The 26134-nt window shown below is 37.0% G+C and overlaps 2 protein-coding genes across 2 annotated transcripts in view; one reads left to right on the top strand and one right to left on the bottom strand.

Moving 5' to 3' along the window:
- Window positions 1-2608: 2608 nt before the first annotated feature.
- AP5M1 (adaptor related protein complex 5 subunit mu 1) lies at window positions 2609-22362 on the bottom strand. Its single transcript, XM_036841530.1, is given in 12 exon segments — window positions 2609-3319; window positions 5747-5843; window positions 8717-8835; window positions 8926-9011; window positions 9737-9795; window positions 9797-9844; window positions 9846-9878; window positions 10451-10521; window positions 10524-10563; window positions 10565-10678; window positions 14843-15488; window positions 21985-22362. Coding segments are annotated over 12 exon segments (1470 nt in total). The 5' UTR covers window positions 22059-22362; the 3' UTR covers window positions 2609-3236.
- Window positions 22363-22505: 143 nt separating this feature from the next.
- EXOC5 (exocyst complex component 5) overlaps window positions 22506-26134 on the top strand; it is a 53330-nt gene continuing 49701 nt past the window's right edge. Inside the window, exon 1 of the mRNA XM_036841529.1 lies at window positions 22506-22765. Coding sequence (XP_036697424.1) covers window positions 22739-22765 — 27 coding nt within the window. The 5' untranslated portion in view covers window positions 22506-22738. The remainder of the gene's footprint in view (window positions 22766-26134) is intronic.

The following is a 26134-nucleotide window of genomic DNA, read 5'->3' as shown; positions in this document are numbered from 1 at the left end:
CCAGGTTAAAAGGTTCAGAATTCATCCCATGTTTAGCTTTTTGCCTCCTTTTCCTTTCAGCAGCCTGGTACAATGGTTTCTAATCTGATAATACAGCTAACTATCTAAATGATGTCAGAACAGGAAAGTATTGCAAAGTTTGGATGAGGGATGGATCAATTTCACTTTCAGTAACTCCTAAATCTGATTTGTTGGAATTTAAGATGTAATCCTAAAAAAGTCCCTTAAACCTGAGAACTGTTTATTAACATCCCTTTTCTGACCTTTGTCTTAGAAACAACCGTTCTGCTGTGGCAGCGGTCCCTGCAGAGACTCTGGATGATAACTCGACCTACCTTCCTCCCAGGGGTGGTGCAGGAGTCCACGAATATCTATAACGGATTCTGAAATACTATAATAAAAACTAGAGGAAAAATACTAGTAGCTGTTCTATGTATTAAATTGTGCTTTGAAATATCTTAAACCATACAATGTATATATAAAACCACAATTTTAACTCACTGAAAATATTGAGTTGGTGTGAAAAAATTAATTTTGTAAGACTAATGATTAAAAATTAAAAAAAATAATTTAAGAATACCTGATAAGGTTATTTACTTCAAACCTGACATTTGAATCAATTATTTAAAAAGTAAAAGGTAAAAAATGCCCACCACTGTAAGGGGATTTATCTTATGCTATAAGGGTACTGCTGACTTTAAAAAGTTTGAGTACATTTTCAGAAATGTAACACTTTTTGTACATTTTGGGTCTACTGAAGAATAATTACCCATATGATAGACATCAGATTTCATAATCATATTTTGGCACTAAAGGGAATTTAGCAACTTTGCATCTAGCGGTCTGACACCATCCAAATCTTTAACTGGAAGAAGGTGCTCATATTCAGTGCAAACACACAGCATCTTTCAAGTTAAAAAATGCAAAGAATAGTTATCAAAGAAAATGAATAAAATCCATAGCGAGATAATATTTTAGAAAATGATTGAAGTTTTAACCCAAGAAAGGACTCTTAGAGTGTCTTATAGCTTAGAATAAGAACATGTCAATCACGATTAAGCTTCTGGAATCGGAATCCCTTTGAAATGCAGCTGTTTCTTCTTTAATTGTGGCAGCGGACTCTGAAGAAAAGAAAGGTCCAGCCTTAAAGATGAGTAAGGAATACAAAATAGCTCAGGATTAGTTGTGGAGTTCAAAGGTCGCTAATTACACTAAGGAGTTCCCAGACACAGAGAAAACATTAAACAGGTCACCTACCAAACGGGAAACAGACTTTGTCTTCAGAAATTATCCTGAAGTGACAGGTTTCTAGACAAAATCAAAGCATCATAGTGTGCCCAGCTGATATCAACAGGATGAAAACATGAGTTAGTTTTAGTTCTGTAGTGCTATGTTAGAATGGAATGGCAACAGATGGCATCAGGTTCCCCATTGTCCCTACACTTTTCCAGTACTTCTTAGATTTTCCTCAGGTTTCTAGAAATGTCAGATCAAAGATTCATTGGTTTTTCTGAATGCTTATAAAGTTTTGCCTAGGGGATTATTATACTGAATCTCAGCCTACTCACTAGATAAATGTCTCTTCCCTATTTTAGTGTACTTTGTTAAACACTTATACAATCAAGATGTACAAATGGCTCCATTAATATAAGTGAAATGTTAAGCTTTCCTTGAGTTTAAGAGAGATCAAAAAACTTAAAGGGAATGATTTTTTTCTTCTTTCAAAAGGAAAGTTTTTACTACTGATTATCTATGATTAACCTAGAATAACAAGCTAAAGTCCTGGTCTGGAAGTTACTCTATTTTCTTCATTACTTGGGATAATTTTGAACATAGAACATTATGCCATGATAATGCCTTGCAGAAAATGAGTTTACAATGAGTAGGATTGACCTTAATTTAAAAAAATTACATTTCAAATCCTAAATTTCTATGCAATCTCCTTTCAAACTATCATAGCTCTCTTTCAAGAAGTTAGCAGCTTTTTCTAAGCTTTTCCTTAAGAGACTCATAAAAAAAAAGAAACCAAGATATAATTTAATTGAATATTAATCTGTAATGCGTATTTTTTTTTAATAACTCTTCTAATTCTGTTCTGTAAAAAGAAACTTGACATGGAATAAGTTTTGAGGTTCTTGAGATTTCATCTTTTCTTGAATGGTCATTTAAAGTCCAACTTGACAATGAACTACTTTGAAAACAGAATGTGACAAATAATTGTAAAGACAGGTAGAGAATAAAGAGTATGACTGGATGGTTCCTGAAGAAACCCAGAGCATGCCAATAAGGAAGCAAGGGTGACAAATTTAAAGAAAATGTGCTACATGGAACTGAAATAAGATTTAAGTGATACTCTCTACGCATAAAATAGCTTTTGAATTTTTACCTGAATTCATTCATTAATGAATTATAAAAAAACAGTGAAAGACCAATATTATATCTAAATTTATCTTTAAAAATTTGGCTGCAGATATTTAGTAATCACAAAACACGGTGCTCATCTTCTGAAGGCATCCCACCCCTCTTAATATGCTTACTAAACAAAATGTTATTGTGGCAGATTAATAAACTTGCCTGAAAAGTAACTCCAGAACAGAGATAAACAAAATAGAATTATGCAGATTCTTTATTAGTCCGGAGGATAGTTCTGATTAAAAACAGCTTACTATTTTAACAATTTTCTTTCATTTTCATCAGCTGTTTTCTCAAGAGATTTACAAAGTTGTTTCTCATGTGGTCTCTGGTATTCTGTAACAACACATTGTACTAGCACTTAGCACTTAGGTTTGGAAGAGCAAATAGTTTTTTATCTTGCATGCCATCTACAATCCATTGGGAGTAGCTGCCTGCAGCTCTGCACTGAGGAGCCTGAGCCCATATCCAGGAAGGCTCAGTGGAGAAAGAGGGCTGTGACTGATTAGCCATGTCTGCCACAGGGGCAGGAAGAAACATGTATGGCAGGATAACCCAAGACTAGTCTAGAATAAGCTGAAAGTGAATCACTACATTTTATGCTCTGAAAACATACTTGAGCAAAATCAAAGGGTAATGAAATTGGATACATTAGTCTTTAAAATGTTCTTTCAAAGTAGATCAGACTAAAAACACTGAACAAGAGCATTTTGTAATTAAATCAATGATTTTCACTCATAGGTTATATGCATACATATTAAAAATAAAAGACTGTGATTTAATTTATGTTACTGTTGTATAAATCCCATTTAAACATGAGACAATTACAGTAATAATGATCCATATGTTACTGGAGCAGGAGCTTTAGAATTCCAGATGTAATAGTCAGAAGAAATTAGTTTCCGGTCTAAAAAAAAAATAAGATTATATTATCTTAAAAATTCAATGAGAAAGCAAAGTCATGATATTTAAAATTGTGGAACACAATTATTTCAAGGAAGGCAATACTTTGAGATATCCATTTCAATTCAATTTTTATCAAGGCATTATTATAACTTTCACCACTTTAAAAAATATGGCTTCATTAAAGACATGAATAATTCATCTTTTAGCTTATATATGCCAAAATCCCTCATGCCAATCTGCTAATTTTTTTTCTCACATCTTCCCTAAATTCTTTTTCTTACAGACCATTACTTCAGCTACAAAAACATTAAAAATAGTTTTATTGTTTCCCTTCTGTAACCTCTTCACCACAGTTCTGATTCTGATCTTGCTATTCTTTATGCATTCAAAGTTTCAGAGATGGAAATACACACCCAACTTCCTAGTAACGTTTTAAAAAGGTTGCTTCAGTGGTTTCTTATAGTTCTGATCAAATTTAAGGTTTCTGTTTTAAGAGCTTTGGACAAATGAAAATCTCTTTAAAGTTTTCTGATATGTAAAACTGAGATGATAATGCTCATTTGGAGCTAGACACGTGTAAGTTCTTATTCCGTACATCTCTATTTATCCAATTCTGCCTTTTCTACCTTCCTCATAATGAAAAGGATAGAGGTAGGATGTATTACCTCATTGCCTTTTTTTTTGTTGTTTGTTCAGTTTGAGAACCTAGTAACATTGAGAGGCAACACAGCATATTGGTTAAGTGGTCAGGGTCAAAGACAGACTGCCTGGATTTGAGTCCAGTTCTGCCATTTACTAGCTATGTGACCTTATTCTGTGTGTTCCGTCAGCATCCTCATCTGTAAAATGGAGATAACAACACTTACGTAGGGTGCTGTAAGGATTAATGAGTTAGCACACCTTACATACTCAGAACTGTGCCTGGCACATAGTAAGCAATAAACATCAGCTATTATTATTTAAATTAATATTATTAGCATTATTAAACTATTTTCAGAACTAAGTTGTATATTATGAATATAGATTTTATTGTCAAGATGATGGCAGAATAAAGGTTTTTACATAGTTGCACGAAGTGATAGTTATGCTCTGAAACTAATAGAAGAAGGAAATAAAATATTGGTCATAATTATACATTTAAAGTGACCTCTTTCATTCATATATTAAGAAGCAGGTGAATTACTGAAACATCTCATTCTGTATTATAATATCTGAAAATTACTACAATATGTTTAGTTAATATTAATAAGATACAATATTTTAAACATTATCTAAAGAGACAACATATTTCCCATAGACAACCTAAAATACTGGTCTGTTTGCATTTAGACAAAACTGCTGGTTTGTCCAAACTAACAACTGTATTGTGCCTTCATTAAAAAAAAAAAAAAAAAAAAGCATTATGAAGACTCTTCCATATACATCAATTTCTCTAAAAAGCAACGAAAAAATGATGTAGGAGAAAGCACAGGGATGTATGGAGGTAAAGAATATGGCTTATTCTGGTTATACTACATAGAATTTATTATTGCCATTCACAGGTAATTGCTTAGAATTCAGTAGTTCTGAGTTCTGTAATTCTTTAGAAACTTTAAAGTACGAAGTCTTGTCTTATCCTTCCTAGGGACCCTAACCCTTAGTTTAAGAAATACTTACCTAGATAGCTTTATTCCCCTTAATATATGAGGCAAAAATGTTGCTGCTTATGTTTAGCTAACTCTACCTCATTCTAGCTACTTTTTTATTCTATGCCACATATCTATATTTGATCTGAATTAATAATTTTGAATTCATCTACAAATTGCTCTGTCTCCCCTCCATATATTTCCATTTGTACTATGTGTGTATGCATGTGTACACACACACACACACACACACACACACACACACACACACATTTCTCTTGCCCTCCTTTTGGTAAAACAGGATACTAAATAATGCTCATTGACTACAACATTTGCTAAAAATATTTAAAATTTTAAGTAATAATCATACTTAACATTTATTGAATCCATCCCACATGCTAAGCATTATGCTAAGTGCATGGTTGATATGATTTTATTTAAACCTCCTAACAACACTGAGGTAAATACTACTACTAATTCCGTTTTATATATGAGGAAACTAAATAAGAAGTTCACTAACTTGCCCAAGAGTAAAAGAGTAAATTATAAGCAGAGCAAAGCAAATCCAACTTTAGACTAGAGCCCACCTCTATGTCAATCCTTGCTCATCCAGACCACTTTACAAATAGGAGAAGGCAGAGGGCAATGTACATAAACTGTTACACAGGATGGATTAGGCCAGAATTCTTATAAATCGGTATTATTCTCTGATCTTTTTCTGTCACATTTTAATTTTATCTTAGTTAATAATAACATAACACCACTTTAATTACCTTAAGTTAGTTTGAATCTGTACAACTTACATGTACTTATTTTTGGTTTTCCTGATGCAAAAACTTGAACTGAATGCTGATCCGCATAACACCCAGTGAGTGTGTAATCTAAGATCCTAAAATGAAGCTAGAACAAGAAGAGAAATGTACCAAATTAAGGTGATTATTTGGTAAAAATGATGCTCACGTTTTTTTCCCTTGACACAAGTTTAGGAATTTATTTCAGAGTTCACAAAATAAAAATCACAAATAATACTGTGTGTGTGTGCGTGAGAGTGCACATATTCACACATATACACTCACCTTTCCCTTTTGCATTAGGGCCATTTCTTTGTAAGGCTGACATTATGAAGTGCTTAACACGTACCAGGCCCTTCACTAATATAAACTCTTATCTGCACTGCAAGGAATCCCTATTTTACAAATGAGGGAACTGAGGTTCAGAGATGGAAACACTTAGCAGCATCCCAGTAGGTAAGCAGTAGAGCTGGCATTTGAACTCAGACCTGACTGACTACAAAAGCTGGTGCTCCTTCCCCTATGGTGTTTGGTGTTCTGTATGCTCTCTCCTATCTCTAAGGCTATGTGGTTGTGATAGATTTCAGATCGTTAATTCTTTTATACACCTTTTAGCAGAACACAATAAAGTAATTACTAGAACAGAAACACCAGTTTATCTGGTGTTTGGAGGGAATGAAACGCTCTACTTAATTTTTCAGAAAACTAAAATTTAACTTTTACATAACTAACCTTTCTAAAATGTAATGAATGAATGTAATGAATGAATGTAAGTTCCTGGATTTAACGGATAATGTGGTGATATCAGTATAAATGCCAATTAATATATTGGGCTATAATAGAGAGGGCCATTAGTACCTTCTCTGAAGGCATAGTGCTCGGCTGTCTCTGAGCCACAGTGATATTCACATGAACCATGAAAGGTCTATTCTTACAGAACTCCTGTCTCCTTTTGCTGTGATTCTCATCTTTGCTGCTAAAAGCTTTTGATTTGGCAATATCCTGATAGCTTTTCTATACTTTTCTTCCTTCTCCCTTCCCTGCAAATTTCTCTCTTTTCCTGTCTTTCTCCTTTTGATTGCCAAACTAACTGATCATAGGCATAGATGTAATTTTCAGATCTTCTGAGCAATTTTTTCCCTATTGCAACTCAAATTATCTAGTAGTAAAGGGCTTTTGCTTGCTTGTTTGGTATAATTCTGGATGCTGGAAATTATGACAAGGTTGATTTCCACACAACTAGATATTATAAAAATAAATGTATTCATTGAACACAAATACGTACTACACGTTTTTGATGTGACTATAACTGGTTAGGTAATGAAAATGAATAGAAGAGTCATAATCCCTACCTTTGAAAAACATCCAGTATAGTAACATCTCACATTTTTTTCTGAAAAACATCTGGAAGAGGGAATTTCTATAATAATCATTGAAACAAAGCTCATGGACATAGTTGAAGCCAATACAGAAGAAATGAATATCACTAGTGTACTTCTGACTTCACTACCATTTCCCCTAGTTGCTTTTACATACAGATTTCAATCTCTCTTTGATTTCTTTGATACTACTCTATTTAGGTTTTCCTGCTACCTTTCTGATCACATTTTCGCTTTCCCTCATTGATCCTTTTGAACCTTCCTCCTATTTTCTCTTATCTTTTTCTGACCTTATTCATTTCTACTGCCTCAACTATTTCTTCTCCATGGATAACTCCTAGATCCTAAGAACAGTTGAGCTTTCTCTTGAGAATCAAGCTTTAGGTTTTTAGCCACCTACTGGACACCTATACTGGGGTAAGTTGCTATTACCAGCAACATACGTGATATGAAGCCCACTCCCTCCCAACTTTCTCCACATTTCTTCTAAGATACAGAACTTTCTTCTAAGTATGTTCATCCATTCATCAAATATTTATGTGCTAGGTACTGAACTAGATGTTGGGAATAAAACAGTGAATGAATGAGATTCACACAGTCTTTGCCCTCCTGGAGCTTCAAGTCTGGTTTAAGTCACAATTTTTTAATGACATCATCTTTGACTTAAAACTATTTCTTATCTTTCTACTTAATTAGTGAGATTAAAGGCTATACCTTTATCACAGCTCTATTCCTTTTCTTCCCTTCCTTTCTCTTTCTGTGACACTACACTAGTTCAGCATTATTAACTTATTACCTTTCATCTGGAATACTAATATAGCTAAAAAATAGTTTCTTTGTCTCTAGTTTTTTTCTTCACTCACCTTCCTCACATCCATTTCAGATTGATCCTCATAAAGTATCGCTTTCTGAAGGACCACTCCCGTACTCAAAAAAAGTATAACATTTTCTAACAAAGCAATGAAAGCCAGATTCAAATCCTCTACAATCCAGACCTAAATCACTTATTCAGACTTTTGTGTGACTACTGTTTCTAGCACTGGTTCCTAAACATGCCTTGTTATCCTTCATTCCTGTGATTAAGTCATTTCTTCACCCATACAAACGAGAGTCAATCTTCAAGGCTTCGTATCGATGCTTACCTGAGCCTCAGAGTTTTGCCTGAACTCCATCTCTACTACAAAGCTTTCCTTGACCACTTTGGTTGGAAGTGCTCAGTCTTTTTTTTGAAAGACCAAAAGCAGTTAGTCCTGATCAGTTACTGACACGCATCATTGAAAAATCCCTAGAGGGCAAAGACTACATCTTACATTCTTTGTATACAAATCTCAAATGTGATATCTAAGAGCTGGGTAGAACTAGGTTAAGTTGAGGTATTTAGGTTTTACATAATTCTTTCACCTTAAAAATTTTAAAGTCTTAAGTGAAATAGAAAGTGATTACTAAACAAAAAGAATCTTACTAAAATCTAACAGAGGACTTAGACAAAAAGAACAGAACTCCAAAAAAAAAAAGTTAGGAAACAGTAAAAATCAATTAGATATATGCAATTTGGAACAAAAGGAAAGGTTTCTAATGTAGTGAGCCATATAAATATATTTACCTTTAAATATGCTGTACCTCCAATGCAAATCTGGTCAAATGGCTGCTTTTCATGGCTCTTGGCTCCAAAAGTTACAGTTCCAGAAAGACTAATTTCCATTGATTTTGGGAACTTCTGTCCTAAAAACAGAAATACATCAATCAACTATTATAAATTAAATAGATTCTACAGCAAATGAATGAAAAAAAAATAAACAAAACCTAGTTTACCAATAATCCAGATCAATAAGCTTTTCTCTCGAAATACTTCAAGCTGGCCAAAACTAACTTTGTATTCCACATGTGTGACTGGACCTCTTTAAAAAAGAAATGGACAAAATGGAAAGAAAAAAATAATCATAGATATAACAGTTTTAAGAGATGTAAGTCAAATCTTGCTACTGTTACTTAATACAAGGACAACATAAAAGCAGATCTGTATTCAAGTTTGCAGAATACAGTAGAATAAATAATGAATATTATATCTCAGAAAACACAGAAACACAATAAACATTTTTTTGGTGATGCTATACATTTCATTATTATTCTAAGATAACTACAAAGTCATGCAGAATGTATTAATACAGGCACATAGATTGACGTAACATTAAAACTGTGATTTTACTATATATTTATGTATCCTTTGAAAAGAACTATTCTGTAGGACAAACTTAAAAGTAGAACTGATAAGGAAGTAATCTTATGATATTAATTCACCAGGTTTTCTAGTTGGGCTTGATCTGTACATTGAGTACAGAGAAATTGCTAGAAATAAAGCCAGTAGTAAAATAAACCCTGAAGAAGCGACACTGGCTGAAGTTTATAACTTACTAGCAAGCAGTTTAACCAGAAAAATGATGATATTTAAAAATAAAGAGATTATGTTTTATGACAATGTTTTTGGTTCAGAATCAGCATACGTTTGAATAACATAAATTTTTAGATCTTAAAAATAAGGTAAAAACCAAGACAATTTATTATAGGGCAGTGGGAACGTACTAAAGAAGGCAGAGATCATGGCATTATGTTATTTTATTCCTACCTGTTGTAAAAAGGTATATGAGCTTCACAGAATTCAAAACTATTTTTCACACTTTCATGACAGTTTTAAATTAACTGTTATTTTTAGTTGTACTTCTTCCTCTTTTAACCTGATAAAAACCCAAAATTGGTGGCACAGGGACCTGGAAACAAACATAAAAACCATTTTATATAATTCTCAGGTTTAATGGGTCTAAAATATCAGTGGTGATGGAGAAAAAGCCTTGCAGTAATATAGTCATTACATACAGATATGACTTAAATGACTAATGGGTTACTCCAAGTTATTTTGATAATAGATGATGAAGCTACATTCCTTCTAAGGTCAGGATTCTTGCATCTCTTTCTATTTCCAGAGATGAGAAAGGTGCCTTACAGAGGTGTGTGATACATTCTTTTTCCTACTCCTGCCTTGTTCAGATTCCTTCCTCCAGGTTTCTCTATGACCTGCAACATAGAACATGCACTAGGCATACTGATCACTGACACCCCGCCCACCGTTTCTGCTGCCCTGCTTGTATCTTGACTCCCCAACCCTCCCAGATCAGCAGTAGCTTAATGGGTCATCAATAACTGATTGAGGGAAACAATCTGAATCTTCTGGTAAATAAACTCCTGAAAAGTTCTTGTTTGGACCAAAAGTATGGTGATTTGCTTACAACAGAATTCATAATATAAGATTAGCAAAGTCCCCGACTTCTCCAAGGTTGTTTACCTGAGAAGTGTAGTAGCATAAGTTGAATGACTCTAAAGGTGGAGTGAGTGGAAATTTGTAAGGCCCACTAATGCAGAATCATCCGCTGCCTCAATGCTACTAGAAGTCAGAACGGGCAGAGTCGAGAGATGTCACACAAGGATGAACCAGAATATCCTGAAGTGGAGATCCATTGGTGGGGAGACTCAAGCTGATGGTAACATTTGGCATACTTCCTTCTAAATCACACTGCAACACAAACAACAGATATTACCAAGATCCTTGAAGCATACATCTTCTGAATGAGGCCTTTCTTAATTTATCTGAGTCACTTTCCACAACTTAATTCACTTTTCTCTCAAGGTATTATTCTCATTGCTTTCTTGTGTTCTGGTTAATGATTCTATCATGCTCTCAGACACCCAAGCCAGAGACCAGGAGAGCCTTCCTAGAGCCCTCTGCTTACATTTAAAACCCTTAAAAAGCTACTTTTCTTCATTCCTGTTACACTGGTACAGGCCCTTACAATTTCTGTCATAGCCCTCTAAGTGTATCTAGACTCGCTTTCCTCTAATCAATCCATCCTTCATCAATGCCAGAGCTATCTTAATAAAACATAATTCTAATTATATCGTATCCATGTCAAAACCTCTCAATAGTTCCCCCTCAGTTTTGTATTACTTTTAAAGCCTTTTGCTGTTTGGTTCCCATCTACCTCTTTAACTCGTTTCTACCTGCAAGTAATGCTGGAGACACAATGGGGACTGGTCAGAGGATCAGAGACTTATTCTCTCCCAGCTCCTCCTATACGTGAGTAAGCCCTCATTCCTATACTAAACACCTTTACTCCCATAAATCTGTAGTGGCTCTTTTTCTGACCCAGCCAGACTGATACACCTTACTTGTTGTGTGTGCTGGGGGGGCGGTGGGCAGTCAGGCTCTTCCTTTATAACTCAAAACTTGACATTTACCTCTATTAAGCACCCAATTACAACTGTCCAATTGAGGCATATAAGGCTTACTAACAAGTTTTGTTTGGCTAGACTTGTACAATATTTTAAGAGTTGGTGGAACTCAGTAGGTATAATGCTTAGCTCCAAATGCAAGCAGCTAGTTCCACTATCATATACATAGTCTGCATTATGCATTAACTGCCCACTCTCTAGAGGTGAGAGCAAACGTCTGTGCCCCTGTTTGTTTCCTTCTTTAAGCTTTAAGTTTTTGAAAGCAAGAATTATTATATTTTTCTTTGTATCTCTAGTGCCCAGTACATTGCTAAGTATAAGAGATACTCCAAGGACTTCCCTGGTGGCGCAGTGGTTAAGAATCCACCTGCCAATGCAGGGGACACGAGTTCGAGCCCTGGTCCGGGAAGGACCCACACGCCGCGGAGCAACTAAGCCCATGCGCCACAACTACTGAGCCTGCGCTCTAGAGCTCGTGAGACACAACTACTGAAGCCCGCACGCCTAGGGCCCGTGCTCCACAACAAGAGAAGCCACTGCGATGAGAAGCCCGCGCACCGCACCAAGAAGCCCGCGCACCGCAACGAAGAGTAGGCCCCGCCCTCTGCAACAAGAGAAAGCCCATGTGCAGCAACAAAGACCCAACGCAGCCAGAGATACTCCAATAATGTTTGCTGAATGGATATCTTTTTATAATTACGAACCGTACCTTTGGTTCGCAATTTTAATAGGAAGCGTTTCATTTTTTTATCTACCACTTGACATATGTGTGAATTCATGAATATATCTGCTGTATAATGCAAGCATTTAGAGAGCAGGCAGGCATTATGAACAGTACCATGTATAATTAGTGACTTATAAAAGTCTTTCAGTGATAGTTAGAATAACATCAATCCCATTTGATAATAAAAATGCCAAATAACTACTATGAAACTTAAGAACATTTTAGTATTTTCAACTTTAAATCATCTGCTACTTCACTCTCTATATGTGGATAGCAAGAATTAAAGAAAAAGTTTTATTTTTGCAGATATTTATGGAGATAATATATGAACAAATATTAGTAGCAAATAGTATCAAAATTTTTAAATATTCTGTTTATACTTATTAAATTATTCTCTAACACTCTAACATAATTAAAGGAATCAGGGAAACAGCAACCTTTATGGAAATAACCAACAAATTATCTGCTATTTAGGCAGCTGAAATACCAGAGCACTAGCCATTCACTACGGGATGAGGACATCCATTCTAGAAGAACTCTGTATACTACCCTTTAAACCAGTCTGGCATATACGTATCTGGACTTTTAATTAGGAATTATAAAAACAGAAGGGACCTAGGTACTTATCTAATTTTAAAAATGAGAAAAGATTGAAAAAATTGTGTAACTCTTCCAAAGAGACAGAAATTAGTGGTGGAATGAGGACTAGAACTTCAGTCCACTGGCTTTTGGTTCACCAGGTTTCCTACTAGGATTGAGATAAAATGAAGATAAGTATTTCCATTTACAATAGGCTTCACAATAAAACTCCTTTAAATACTTAAAAAATGGTTTGGCTAACAGTTATACTATTTACATACAACCCTAAAGAAACATTTAGTTCATGAGTTTCAGTACACCCTCACTATTTTTATTTTTAGAAAAAAGTTTTTTAAAGATGAAAGTTTCCCATCATGATCATTTGTATTAGATCAAGAATAGGAGCCAATCTAAAATTCCCAGAAGCAATAAACTAGGGTCAGCCTATCAATGAGCTATTTAAATAGCATAATATTAATTAGTATTAAATTATATATAACATATTCCCTGTTCATTACTACAGAATGAAAAACAGAGACGGTGAATTTTCCTACTTATATTTTACAGAACTTACAAGAAACGTAGATTCAACAGCTTTAAGAGGTATGAATGACATAATCCGTGAACACCTTAATTTTGGAAACATTTATGATAATTATTTCTATTAAAATTAATAACTGGAATGTATTTTTGATCAAAATAGAAGTGAGTTTAAAACAGGCACATAAATTTTTAGGTCACGTTAAGGTTAAAAAGGAAAAAAAAGACCCAATTTGTCTGCCAGGACTCTTCTAATTCTCTGTTCTTGAAATCTACTTTTATATATTGGATTTGCACTTAACTACTCAACTTTAATATGATATATAAAAAGTTTATATCAATAAGTGCAGAGAATAAAGGAAGATAACAGAAAAACAAAGACACCTGAGAATATTAATATGCACTTGTAGACATTCTCTTGGAGGGGCTCTATTTTGATCATTATTGAATGTGGCACTGATCACTCCTAACTGTATTGTTATTTTCATTGCCTTTTCCTATTACCTAACCTTAAACCACAGAACCCTATATTAACCTAGTGACTTGTTTAAATAAAACATGAGCCCTTGAAAATGGCTTCAGATATTAAGTCAGAGATTTGTCAATTTCACCCCCTCTAGGAAAAATGGAAAATAGCTATGGTGACTTTAAAATATTTTCACAAATTCTTTGACACTACTCTTTTCAAAAGATGGAGCCTAATCCCACTCCCCTTGAACGTGGACCAGACAAAGTGACCTGCTTCTGATGAACAGAAAGTGGTAGAAGTGATACTATGTGACCTTTCAGCCTAGGTAATAAAAAGAATAGCTTTCACTCGTGCCTCATGTGGCTGTCTGTCTGTATGATCATTTGATCAAAGGGAAGGCAGTCACCAAGTTGTGAGGACGTTCTTAAGCAGCCTGTTGAGAAGTCCACATGGAAAGGAACTGAGGTCTCCTACCAATAATCAGCACCAACTTGCCAGCCATGTGACTGAGTCACCTTGCAAGCAGAACTTCCAGCTCCAGTCATACCTTCAGGTGACTATAGCCCCAGCTGAAATCTTGACTGTGACAGACTTCCACACTAGAAGTTCCCAGCTAAGTTGCTCTTAAAGTCCTGACCTACAGAAACTACGAGTATAATAAATGTTTATTGGTTGTGGTAACAGGTCAATTCATTACACAGCAATGCAGTTGACCCTTGAACAATGCGAGGGTTAGGGGCACTGACCCTCTGTTCAGTCAAAATCCATGTATAACTTTACAGTCAGCACTCTGTGTCCAAGGTTCTGCATCTGTGGATTTAACCAACTGTAGATTCAGCCAACTGCAGATACCATAGTACTGAATGCAGTACGTATTTAGTGAAAAAAAGCCACGTATAAGTAGACCCACGCAGTTCAAATCCGTATTGTTCAAGTGTCAAATGCATATAGCCAGTATAATTAGTAAGAAATGCAAAAAGATAACATTATAAAATTTCACGTGACATAACATTTAATGACTGCTGTTTATAAGAATCAAGAATGTCACATTATGATGTAAAATAAAGTCGGCAAATTTTACTTTTCTCCATAAATGTTAAGTGGTATGATAAAACAAGTACCAGGGAAAATCTCACCTTGCAAGTGACAACTCCAATGACTTGCCATGTATCTGCTATATCCTGTTTATCATATTGCATGGATTTTACCTTTTCAGTGATAGAAATAGAAACCTGTGGTTTTCCTTTGTATGTTCCAGCTTTCCAGGTTGGCTGTTTTTGTGGATGAGTAACAGAAGCAAAATTAATACTATCCAATGAATTTTGTAAGTTGGCATCTAACAAAGTGCCAAAGGGACAAGCCTGTAGAAGCAAGTCGGGCAACTGGCTCAATTTTGTATTTAGCTCACTGTCATTTTTTTGACCTGAGTAAAGAAAACCCTGTACCCCAAAAAGAAGTTCAAAGCCTTGTGAAATTCCACTAATGCTAATTAATGGTGGACGAGGGGATAAAGTTTGTTCCACCAGTGGAACACAAGCGTATATCATGCCATTCTTCAAGAAAGCAACAACTGGCCAGAGTTCTTCACCTCCTACTGGGAGTGCATAAATGGATGTTTTATTGATGTGTGAACAGCTATCACGACTCTCCGAAAAGTCCTTATCATCATCCAATAATCTCAGTTCGAAAAGCAGTGCTTTAAGGAAGGGACCATCTTCAGGAACAGGCACATAACTTGCTCCATTGAAGACTTTGGCTCTTTTTTCAACAGTTGGATACCGTCTGTATTAATGGAAACAAAAACATAATTAATTCCTGCAAGTAAAATAAAACTGAAGTTCAAAACCTAAAAACAAACATAAGGCAAACACTAATAACAACAAAACACACAATAACAAATACACACACCAACACACAAAAACCACAACCAAAAAAATATTATATTACATGTTAAATTCTTACTAAAACAACTACCTGTTGTGTACTTGATATATCTCAAATGATAAAGTATCATTATCTATTATTTTAAAAAATTCAATTTAGTTAATTTTTTAAATGGGTAGAGTACCTGGTTCTAATTCAAAATCCTAGTCTTTGGCTGCTCAGATTCGCACTTAAGCAAGGCGTGTATACCTGTATACATTTTAGGCATCTATAAGGACTTATTTTTCTTTCTTATCTTTTTAAAAAAATTTTACTTTTTATTTCCTTCTCTCTTTTGTTTTTTAATCACAGGGAACATCTTTCTCCCCACTCAATCCTACCTCCAGGAGTAACCCCTGCCAAGGGTTTAGTGTTTCATCCTTCTAGAGGGTTTTCAACGCTTTTAAAGCATAAACATAAACACACTGTCATTTTTAAAAAACAGAATGATACATTTTGCAGTGAAACTTACTTTTTTCACTTTCCAAGTTAGGTCACATAAAGCTACAGCTGCACAGTATTCCATTGGGTTAAGGACTTGCAATCTATCTGGACCCCCATTGGTAGAAACATCACTTCTTTTGTTGTTACAGGTAAGGCTGCAAAGATTTTCTTGTCTTGTCTTTCCTTTCCCCTTCCTCCCTCTCCCTCCCTCCCCACTTTCTAATTGAGGTATAATTTAGACATAACATTATATCATTAGGTTGGTCAAAAAGTTCATTCATTTTTTTCCGTAAGGTGGCTCTAGTAGTGCTTAGTTGTCTTTAACTTCATTGGAAACAATTTTGTTAGACTGTATTGTGACAGCTGTCATATCAGTGTTCATTTAAAAAAAAAATCAAAATTGGTGAATTTCTGTGTTGCCATTTTAATATTGAAAAAGAAAGAAAAAGCAACATTTTCAGCATACTATGCTTTATTATTTCAAGAAAGGTAAAAACACAATTAAAACGCAAAAAAAAAGATTTGTGCAGTGTATGGAGAAGGTGCTGTGACTGACAGAACGTGTCAAAAGTGGTTTGCGAAGTTTCATGCTAGAGATTTCCTGCTGGACGATGCTCCACCATTGGGCAGACCAGTTGAAGTGGATAGCAATCAAATCGAGACATTAACTGAGAACAATCAACGTTATAGCACACTGGAGACAGCAGACATACTCAAAATATCCAAATCAAGTGTTGAAAATCATTTGTACCAGCTTGATAATGTTAATCGCTTTGGTGTTTGGGTTCCACGTAAGTTAAGCAAAGAAAATCTTCTTGACCGTATTTCCGCGTGCGATTCTCTACTGAAACATATCGAAAACGTTCTGTATTTAAAACAAATTGTGATGGGTGATGAAAAGTGGATACTGTACAATAATGTGGAACGGAAGAGATCGTGGGGCAAGTGAAATGAACCACCACCAACCACACCAAAGGCCGGTCTTCATGCAAAGAAGGTGATGTTGTGTATAGTGGGATTGGAAGGGAGTCCTCTATTATGAGCTCCTTCCGGAAAACCAAACAATTAATTCCAACAAGTACTGCTCCCAATTAGGCCAACTGAAAGCAGCACTCGACAAAAAGCGTCCAGAATTAGCCAACAGGAAACGCACAATCTTCCATCAGGATAACGCAAGACCGCGTGTTTCTTTGATGACTAGGCAAAAACTGATACAGCTTGGCTGGGAAGTTCCAATTCATCCGCTGTATTCACCAGACATTTCCAGGATTTCCATTTATTTTGGTCTTTACAAAATTCTCTTAATGGAAAAAATTTAAATTTCCTGGAAGACTGTAAAAGGCACCTGGAACAGTTCTTTGCTCAAAAAGATAAAAAGTTTTGGGAAGATGGAATTATGAAGCTGCCTGAAAAATGGCAGAAGGTAGTGGAACAAAACAGTGAATACCTTGTTCAATAAAGTCCTTGGTGAAAATGAAAAATGTGTCTTTTATTTTTACTTAAAAACCGAAGGAACTTTTTGGCCAACCCCTAGTTTCAGGTATGTAACATAATGATTTGATATTTGTATACATTGCAAAATGATCACCACAGTAAGTCTAGTTAACATCTGTCACCTTACATAGTTACAAAATTTTTTTGTGTGTGTGATGAAAACTTTTAAGACTTCCTGTCGGGGCTTCCTTGGTGGCACAGTGGTTAAGAACCTGCCTGCCAATACAGGGGACACAGATTTGAGCCCCGGTCTGGGAAGATCTCACATGCCGCGGAGCAACTAAGCCCATGCGCCACAACTACTGAGCCTGCGCTCTAGAGCCCGCGAGCCAGAACTACTGAGCCCACACGCCACAACTACTGAAGCCCGCGCTCCTAGAGCCCGTGCTCCACAACAAGAGAAGCCACCACAACAGGAAGCCCGCGCACCGCAATGAAGAGTAGCCGCAATGAAGTGCGCGTAGCAACGAAGACCCAACACAGCCAAAAATAAATAAATTAAATAAATTTAAAAAAAGACTTCCGGTCTTAGCAACTTCCAAATATGCAATACAGTATAATTCAACTATAGTCACCATGCTGTACATTACATCCCTATGACTTATTTACTTTATAACTGAAAGAGTGTATCTTTTGACCCTCTTCATAAATTTCTCCCACCCCACCACAGGACTTTTTTTCTGATTCCATCTTAGTAGAGTAGGATGGAAAAAAGTGGTTCAATTTAATCCTCCACATTGTGGATTCACTAGTACCCTGAGTACACTTGGTACCCTGAGTCTTCTTGCCAACCCCTACAAAAACATGTAAGAGCATTTTAGTAATAGTGGTTTATCTCTATGGCCCTGGAAGATACTATGAGGTAACAAAAAGAATGAAATGAATAATCTTTCATGGTTTGCATGCTCTATCCTGAACACTAAGTTACTAATTCATTCTTTTTGGGGGGGAAACAAATTTACAAAAATGTTAAATCACATCTTCTTAATTAAAAAAAAAAAGTACTTTCCCGATTCCTTATCTCAACACTCCAAAGTCCACAACAAAGTCATTTATTTGCTATTAACTTCTGTGTAAATTGCCTAACTTCTCTAAGTCTGTTTTCTTATTTGTAAAATAAAGGAGTGGCTAAAGAACATATAAGCAATTCTCATCAAGAATCAAGAACAGACCTAGACAAATAATGTTTTTCTACTAATTCACTAATACTACTAATAAAATATTGGTGTTTATTAATAATTTTAAAAAAGAAAAATAAGAATGTATTCAAAGTTATCCATGTATTAGTGAACCTCACTCATTTACATTCTGATGCATTTTCTTGATTGAGGAAAGGGAAGAATTAGCTAGCCCTCCAGTAATGGCCTAGCAGGTGAATGCCACTTCTTTCTCTTAGTCTTTGGATAAGGATAGTTAAAAACTCTGGACTGAACTCTAGTCCAGACTATTATCCTCTAGAGGATAATTAAAGTTCTCTTAAGTGTAAGAATTTCATGATTGAAATTGTAAAAATAAGTTTATCTGGGACCTTATAGAATGTCTCAATATATGTTCAATAAATACCTTGTCAGATGACTCAACCTGTCATTTCAGAGTTATTCTAGGCCTTTTCTAAAACAGGACTTGAACTTTAAATGGCCCCGCAACTATAGGGAACAATACCAACCTAAGCTAGACTTAAGCTGGTACTGTTACTATCTATCCAGACAGCAAATCTCTAAACCAGAATCTAAATCAAGTTCTGTTGTGGGGAAAAAGTAGCTAGATAGAGGAAAGATCATCTGCATTCTTAAATCTTAAGTGATGGCCATTATCCTTTGGCAAATATGTGGATAACAGGGCAGTGCATATCTGTTTAGCTCTAACTCTGGCCCCAGGAGGTCAGAAAACAGAAAAAAAAATAAAACCTAACTAATTCATTCAATGATAGAGGATAAATAAGTGACAGATGAATTATCTGAACCCAACTTGCTGCCTTCATAGAGATGTTGAAAAGTCCACCCAAGCAAAAAGAATTTTTCTTTTGAAATATTCTGAGCACAGTGGGAAAGAACTCTGAAAACAAGCACAACTTCTTCAAGAAACTTATTATTGTACACAGTACAAAAATTTTACCTCTATGAGATATTAAAATAAGCTACAAAGCCACAGATATAAATACACTATGGTATTGGCAAAGAACAAAGTTATAGAACTGAGACAGACCAATGTTTATATGGGAGACATAATAAACTACTATCAACAGCCCCAGAAATCAGTGAAGAAAATACACACTGTTTGGAAGATGATGTTAGGAAAACTGGGCCACAGCATAGAGAAAAACAAAATGAGATTCCTACTTAACGCCACATCCAAAGATGGACTACAGATGGATTAAAGGCCTAAATATAATAGAGAAAATGATAAAGTCAAGAGGAAATAATGTAGGAAGATATCTTTGGGAAATAAGGGTAGGGAGACTTCAACAAGTTCCCTCAAAGGGCTAACTACTTTGACTGCAACAAAACTAGGGATTTCTGTTTAACCAAGGGTAATGAAATTACCAATTGTCAATGAAATTGACAATGACAATAAGTTAAGATAAAATATCTATAATACCTAAAAATGACATAGGACTAATATCAAGATTACGCAATGAACTCTTGCAAGTTAACAGGAAAAAACCAGCAACTCTTGAAGAAAAAAACAGACAAAGGATATATACAGGCAATTCACAGAAGAGGAAACCTAAAGGCCCTTGCTACACAGAGAAATGCAAACGAAAGTAAGATATTCTTTACACCAATACTGGCAAAAAGTGGAGTAAGTGTTAGGAAAGAATAGAGATACTGCTGAGAGTGTAGACTGGTCAAAGTATTCTGAGGAGCTAATTACTTGGTAATATTTAGCCAAAATCAGTATAGATATGCCCCCATGTAACTGTCTGAGGTTATCTACTGCAGCACCGTTTTGATAGCTGAGTTGGGGGCAATCTGGGAGATCATCACCAGGGGAAGGGGAGATGTAAAATGTGGCAGATGTAAACCATGGAGTACTACAGAGCAAGTAGATGCAATGGCCTAGATCTGCACTATCCAGTACAGTAGCTGCTAGCCATACATGGCTATTTAAACTTAAAATGAAACAAAATTAAAAACTGAGTTCCTCAGTTACAATAACCACATTTCAAAAACTCAACAACTACATGTGGCCAGTAGCTGCAATATTAGACAGCATAGATTTAGAACATCTCCCATTTCCATCACTGAAGAAAATTCTATTGGACAGTGCTGCCCTAGATGAACACAAAGTAACCTGGATGTTTCTGAAAAATAGTGCTGAGAAATCTGACAAACATAAGAGAAGGGAATGACATCTATAGCACACTTAATCATATAATTTGAAAAATACATACACAAACACACAAACAAAAGGATAAAGATACCAAAGGAAATATATAAGTAAAGCAGGAGTACCTAGGATGGATGGACCAATAAGGCTGATGAACCATATTGAAGATTATTATTAACCTACTGAGGTACAACAACAAGAACAATAAATGTAAGCCAGGTATCCCAGAGAAAATGGTAAACTCCAAGGCTCGATGCCTTCAGTAACAAAAATTGTTAAGGTAGGAAAGAGGGAAGTTTTCATATCCACGTTGCCTACCACTCTTCACTTAAAATTACACTCATCTTTGTCAGCCTCAATCTGGATTCAGAGCTAGCTACTTCACTATAGAGCTTTTCTCAGGGAAGAATGAATGTTTGCAAGAAAGAACTGTCCACCACTGAGAACAAAAGGTGAAACAGATAACTCAATTGCCACCCATATTTTACAGTGAGTTACTGTATATTCCCTTCACAGAGCTAGTTCGATAAAACGTGGCAAATTCTAAAAGTGGAAACAGATCAGCTCACACCATTTTTAAAAAGTGAATTCAATTTAATTTTTTGTACTTTTTCAATTTTCTTCAACAATTAGGAGCTTTAAAGTAAACTATCTGAGAATTTCTGGGAATGAAAAATAATTACAAGATGAAAGTAACAGCCTGATACTGCTCAGCAAAGACTTTCCATAAAAATGAGTTAAAATGTCCTTGAATGATTCTTATTAAAGTAGAAAAATGTGAAACATGTTTACTGCTCAGGAAGTTTCCTTTCCTTTCGTCATCTCCACATCAATCTTACGTAGGTGGAGTTACGATACAGTAACATTAATATGAGAAAATACATAATACTTAAAATGTGCCAGGCATCAACTCATTTAATTCTCACAACACTATGAGGTAGTATTATTACAATCTCCACTTAACAGATGAAACAAATGTTAAGTAACTTGCCCAGGTGTCGGACCAGGGATACACAGCATCACAAAACTACGCTACACCATCCATCTGTCCGATCCATCACGCCTGAGGATTTAGATTTGCGTTTACCTGGAGAATCTGACGGTGCCACAAAGTGGAGTTCCCGGTTCGTGGCTTATGAGCCACACTGCCCGCTGGGCCATGATAAGCCACTAAGGCATCAGCTCTTCTCTAAGGCTGCCACCGAAGAAGAGCGCAGACCGGCTTTCTCAGGCGTTTTCTTTTACCAGAAGCCCCGAGGCTCACGCATCTAGAGCCACCTTCTGCCCCACCACAGACAGGTCGGGCTCAGCAGAGAAGCTAACTCCTTCAGGTGAAGTCACTAAAACCTCTGAGTCCACGCTGGACAACACACGCCACAAAAACTTCTGTTAATCCGCACTTAAAACCTCCGGAAATCTATTTATCCCCACCAACCCTGCTACTTTCTTCCTCTCGAGTCCACTTCCGGGACGGTAGCCCGCAAGGATCACGGTTCCTCACTAGCCCGCGCAGGGAGCCTCTTCGCGGTTCGCCTGCTACTCTCCCCCTCGCCGGCCCCTCCCAACAGCCACCCGGGCACGCGCAGCTCCACTTCCGGCGTACGAGGCGGTGACAATGGGAGCGGCGCGGGCGGCGCCGGGAGGCAGCTGACAGGCGTCTTCGGCTTTGCTTCATGGCCGCTTTCCCGCCCCGCCTGGGCTCTGTGGGCAGCGGGGCGGCCCGCGGCAGCCGGGAGCCGGAGCTGGCGAGCCGAGCGGAGACCTGTGCGCGGCGCCGCTGAGGCGCAGCATGTGAAGGAGAGACGGCATCCAGTGCGAGGCGAGCCTCTCAGCCGGCCGGGATGGCCACGACGGCCGAGCTCTTCGAGGTGGGTCCCCGCAGCTCTTCAGGGAGTGGCAGGCCCGGGGTGCAAGCAGCGAGGTGGGCGGGCAGAGGAGCGGGCGTTCGCGGCTTCGGGAGCAGCCCTGGGGAAGGAAGGTGGCAAGGGGTGGGGTGGTGGCTCCCGTGTCGGCGCGGGCGGAGCGTGAAAGGGGGAGGGGTGGCTTGGGGACCGGGGTGGGGAGGTGGGCAAGGGAGCAAGCCCGGAGTCCCAACGGAGGAGCGTTGGTTTTGTCCGCACGGCTGGAAGGGAGCCTCAGGGTTTGGGCGTTGGAAGATGAACTCGGGATGAGAGTGGGAAGGGCTGACTTGGGGCGCGGAAAGAGGAGACTGACCCAGGTCTGGCGAGCCCCGTCTTGTCGCCTGGATCCCCGCGTGATATTCTAGGGCCACCCCTTGAGATTGGGACGACTAGGCGCTTCTCGTGGTTGAGTAATGACTCCGTTAGCCAGTGTTAGAAGCGGCGCTCACTTGCCTAGCATTTACTCTTCCATTTGAAAAGGCTGTAGTATTTTTTACGACGATAAAGGCCTACTAAACCCTTCCGACTGAAGGAAGTCAAAACTAAAATTAACATTTGTGTTCGGGTCTTGAGGAATTGAAGTGTATTATAACCCCCCCTCAACTCGGTGCTTTGTGACCACCTAGAGGGGTGGGATAGGGAGGGTGGGAGGGAGACGCAAGAGGGAGGGGATATGGGGATATATGTATACGTATAGCTGATTCACTTTGTTATACAGCAGAAACAAACACACCATTGTAAAGCAATTATACTCCAATAAAGATGTTAAAAAAAAAAAAAAGAGTCCTTAACGCGTGAGACAGTGAGATTCTAATGTGTTTCTTGGACCGTTTTCAGTCTCTAAAACTTAAAATTCAGTTTAGGGAAATCCAGTGTGAGAAGCTGTGATGCTTGAGATAATAGAATAGGAAAATTCTAATTAGACCACCTAACAACGTGTAGGGGATCTTCTTTTGTGACAGAAATGAAAACTGAGATGTGAAGGAAGGGGAAGGAAGAACCTTTTTGATGTGTGCTTGTGTTTCATATTGAATAATAAAAAGTGTAAGAAATAATTAAGAAGACTGCAGTTGACAATAGATAATTTCTCCATAAGTGAAAATTGGATCCTTTTTTCTGCGTGAGATTCAGCAGGTTTTGTGGGGTTTTTTGTTTGTTTTTTTGGCTTAAAATTTGAATGCCACAGTTTCTATAACAACTGGGAACTTTTCATTTCTTAGCTAACTATGTTTTGGGTTTCTGTCAGCTTTTGGATAGATAATGCATTTATTGAGGAATAGTATATGCCATTTTTATAATAAGTTGTAATAAAATAGTAATTTATGAGTGAAGGAATATAATTATAAGAAAGAATTGGGAAATATTAATTACATTTCCTCAGATTTAAGTGTAGGGATATATTATTACATTAAGTACTCTAACTCCAAAATTGTGCCATCTGTTTATTGATTGACACAGGAGCAGGGAGACATTCTTTTTGCTACAAGCTTTTACTGTGTGTTCCTGAGCAAGATACTAAATAGTTCTGTAGTTCCTTGTTTTATTTTCACATTTTTATAAAGGTAGAAAACAATTTATGAACTTTAAGTCTTTAATATAATGAAATATGGGACCAGCCAACTATTAATAGAAAACTGTTATTTTGTCATACAGTTCAGAAGGCATTAACCTTTGGGCTTATGAATCCTGCTTGACATTCCCAGTTGTCTTTTTTTTCTTTAAATGTTTGATCCCATGAGTCCACGTATACTTCCTTGAAAATATATTTGATTTCTTCCCCCTGACCCCACCATGGGGGAAGGAGAGGAGGCAGAGAAATATCTGTAGTATATTTAGCTTTCTAGGGTCTTGCCATTTAGTAAAGTAGTTAAACTAAATTAGGGTTTAAGTTAACTCAGTGACTCCAGTTATGATAGCAGGTAATATTCACTTACCAGTGATGATAGAGACAGACTAGTCCTGTGTCTACAGTGTTCATAGAACGACCTTGAACATGCTTATGGATCTTAACGCATGTGACTTTCTCTTTCCTGACCATATGTAGTTTGTTTCATCAAAATTAAAAGCATATTACCTTAGGGACTTCCCTGGTAGTGCAGTGGTTGAGAATCTGCCTGCCAATGCAGGAGACACGGGTTCGAGCCCTGGTCCGGGAAGATCTCACATGCAGCGGAGCAACTAAGCCCATGCACCACAACTACTGAGCCTGCGCTCTAGAGCCCGCGAGCCACAACTACTGAGCCTGCGTGCCGCAACTACTGAAGCCTGCGTGCCTAGAGCCTGTGCTCCGCAACAAGAGAAGCCACCGCAATGAGAAGCCCGTGCACTGCAACAAAGAGTAGCCCCCACGCGCCGCAGCTAGAGAAAGCCCGTGCGCAACAACGAAGACCCAAGGCAGCCAAAAATAAATAAATAAATAAATAAATTTTTTAAAAAAGCATATTACCTTAATTACAATTAAAGGTTAGTAGTCATGATTAAGAAGTGTATTTATCTTTTCATCCCTACAGTGGATTCTACTCTTGAATAAGTTTTCATCCCTAAGTGGAAAGTTGTTCTCTTTGCTTTAGAGGGAGAAGGAAAAAAAGAAAACAAAAACCAAACTTCGTTTGTCACTGCCATTTCCTGTTGCTTTTGCCTTAGGACCTAGGTTGTAGGACAAGTCAGGGAGTGCTTTTTCTCTTGCTTCCCTTTCTTAGTCACAGCTGGAGAACTGTGGAAAACAGAGATCAGGATGTAGTCAAGGATATTTAGTTTTTGCATCCTGGCTTTAACGCACCAATAAACTGAATTGTGTTTTAATTTTTTCACATTGAAAAAGAAGTTAACTCAATACAAAATTATGTTTTGAATCCATGAAATTTCGTAAGTGTTAATCCTATTTCTTTTAAAATCTTCTTATTGGTCCTGTGAGACTTCCTTTTTAACATAAACACCTTCATACAACAAAATCAAACTACAGGATATTTCCTCAGTTGACAGAAATGGTTTAAAAGTTCTGTCTGCAGTGTTTCTAAATGATCACCTCAGGTTGGACATTCTAAACAGGAATTCCTATGTGGTTTGGATTATGTCCTCTGCATATAAAAAGTGGCGGGGATAGTAAATTTTTTCTTTGTTGTCATAAGTATTCCTCTCTTTTCACTGCACTACTGAGAACATTGTACTCCCTTCTCACTTGCTATTTTTCTCTCCTGTCATTCTTCTGGAGACAATGGCTATTCTTCTGCTTGGGCAAGCTACCTTTATGGGAAAGTTCTTTGTTACGTAGGGTCCGTTACCCATTCATTCAACAAATATTTGTTGAGTACCTACTAAGTTAATGAGGCTGCATGT

Source organism: Balaenoptera musculus, chromosome 2, assembly GCF_009873245.2.
Source record: "Balaenoptera musculus isolate JJ_BM4_2016_0621 chromosome 2, mBalMus1.pri.v3, whole genome shotgun sequence".
NCBI lineage: Eukaryota > Metazoa > Chordata > Mammalia > Artiodactyla > Balaenopteridae > Balaenoptera > Balaenoptera musculus.
The sequence above is the reverse complement of the archived record's forward strand: the minus strand, read 5'-3'. Positions and strand labels throughout refer to the sequence as shown.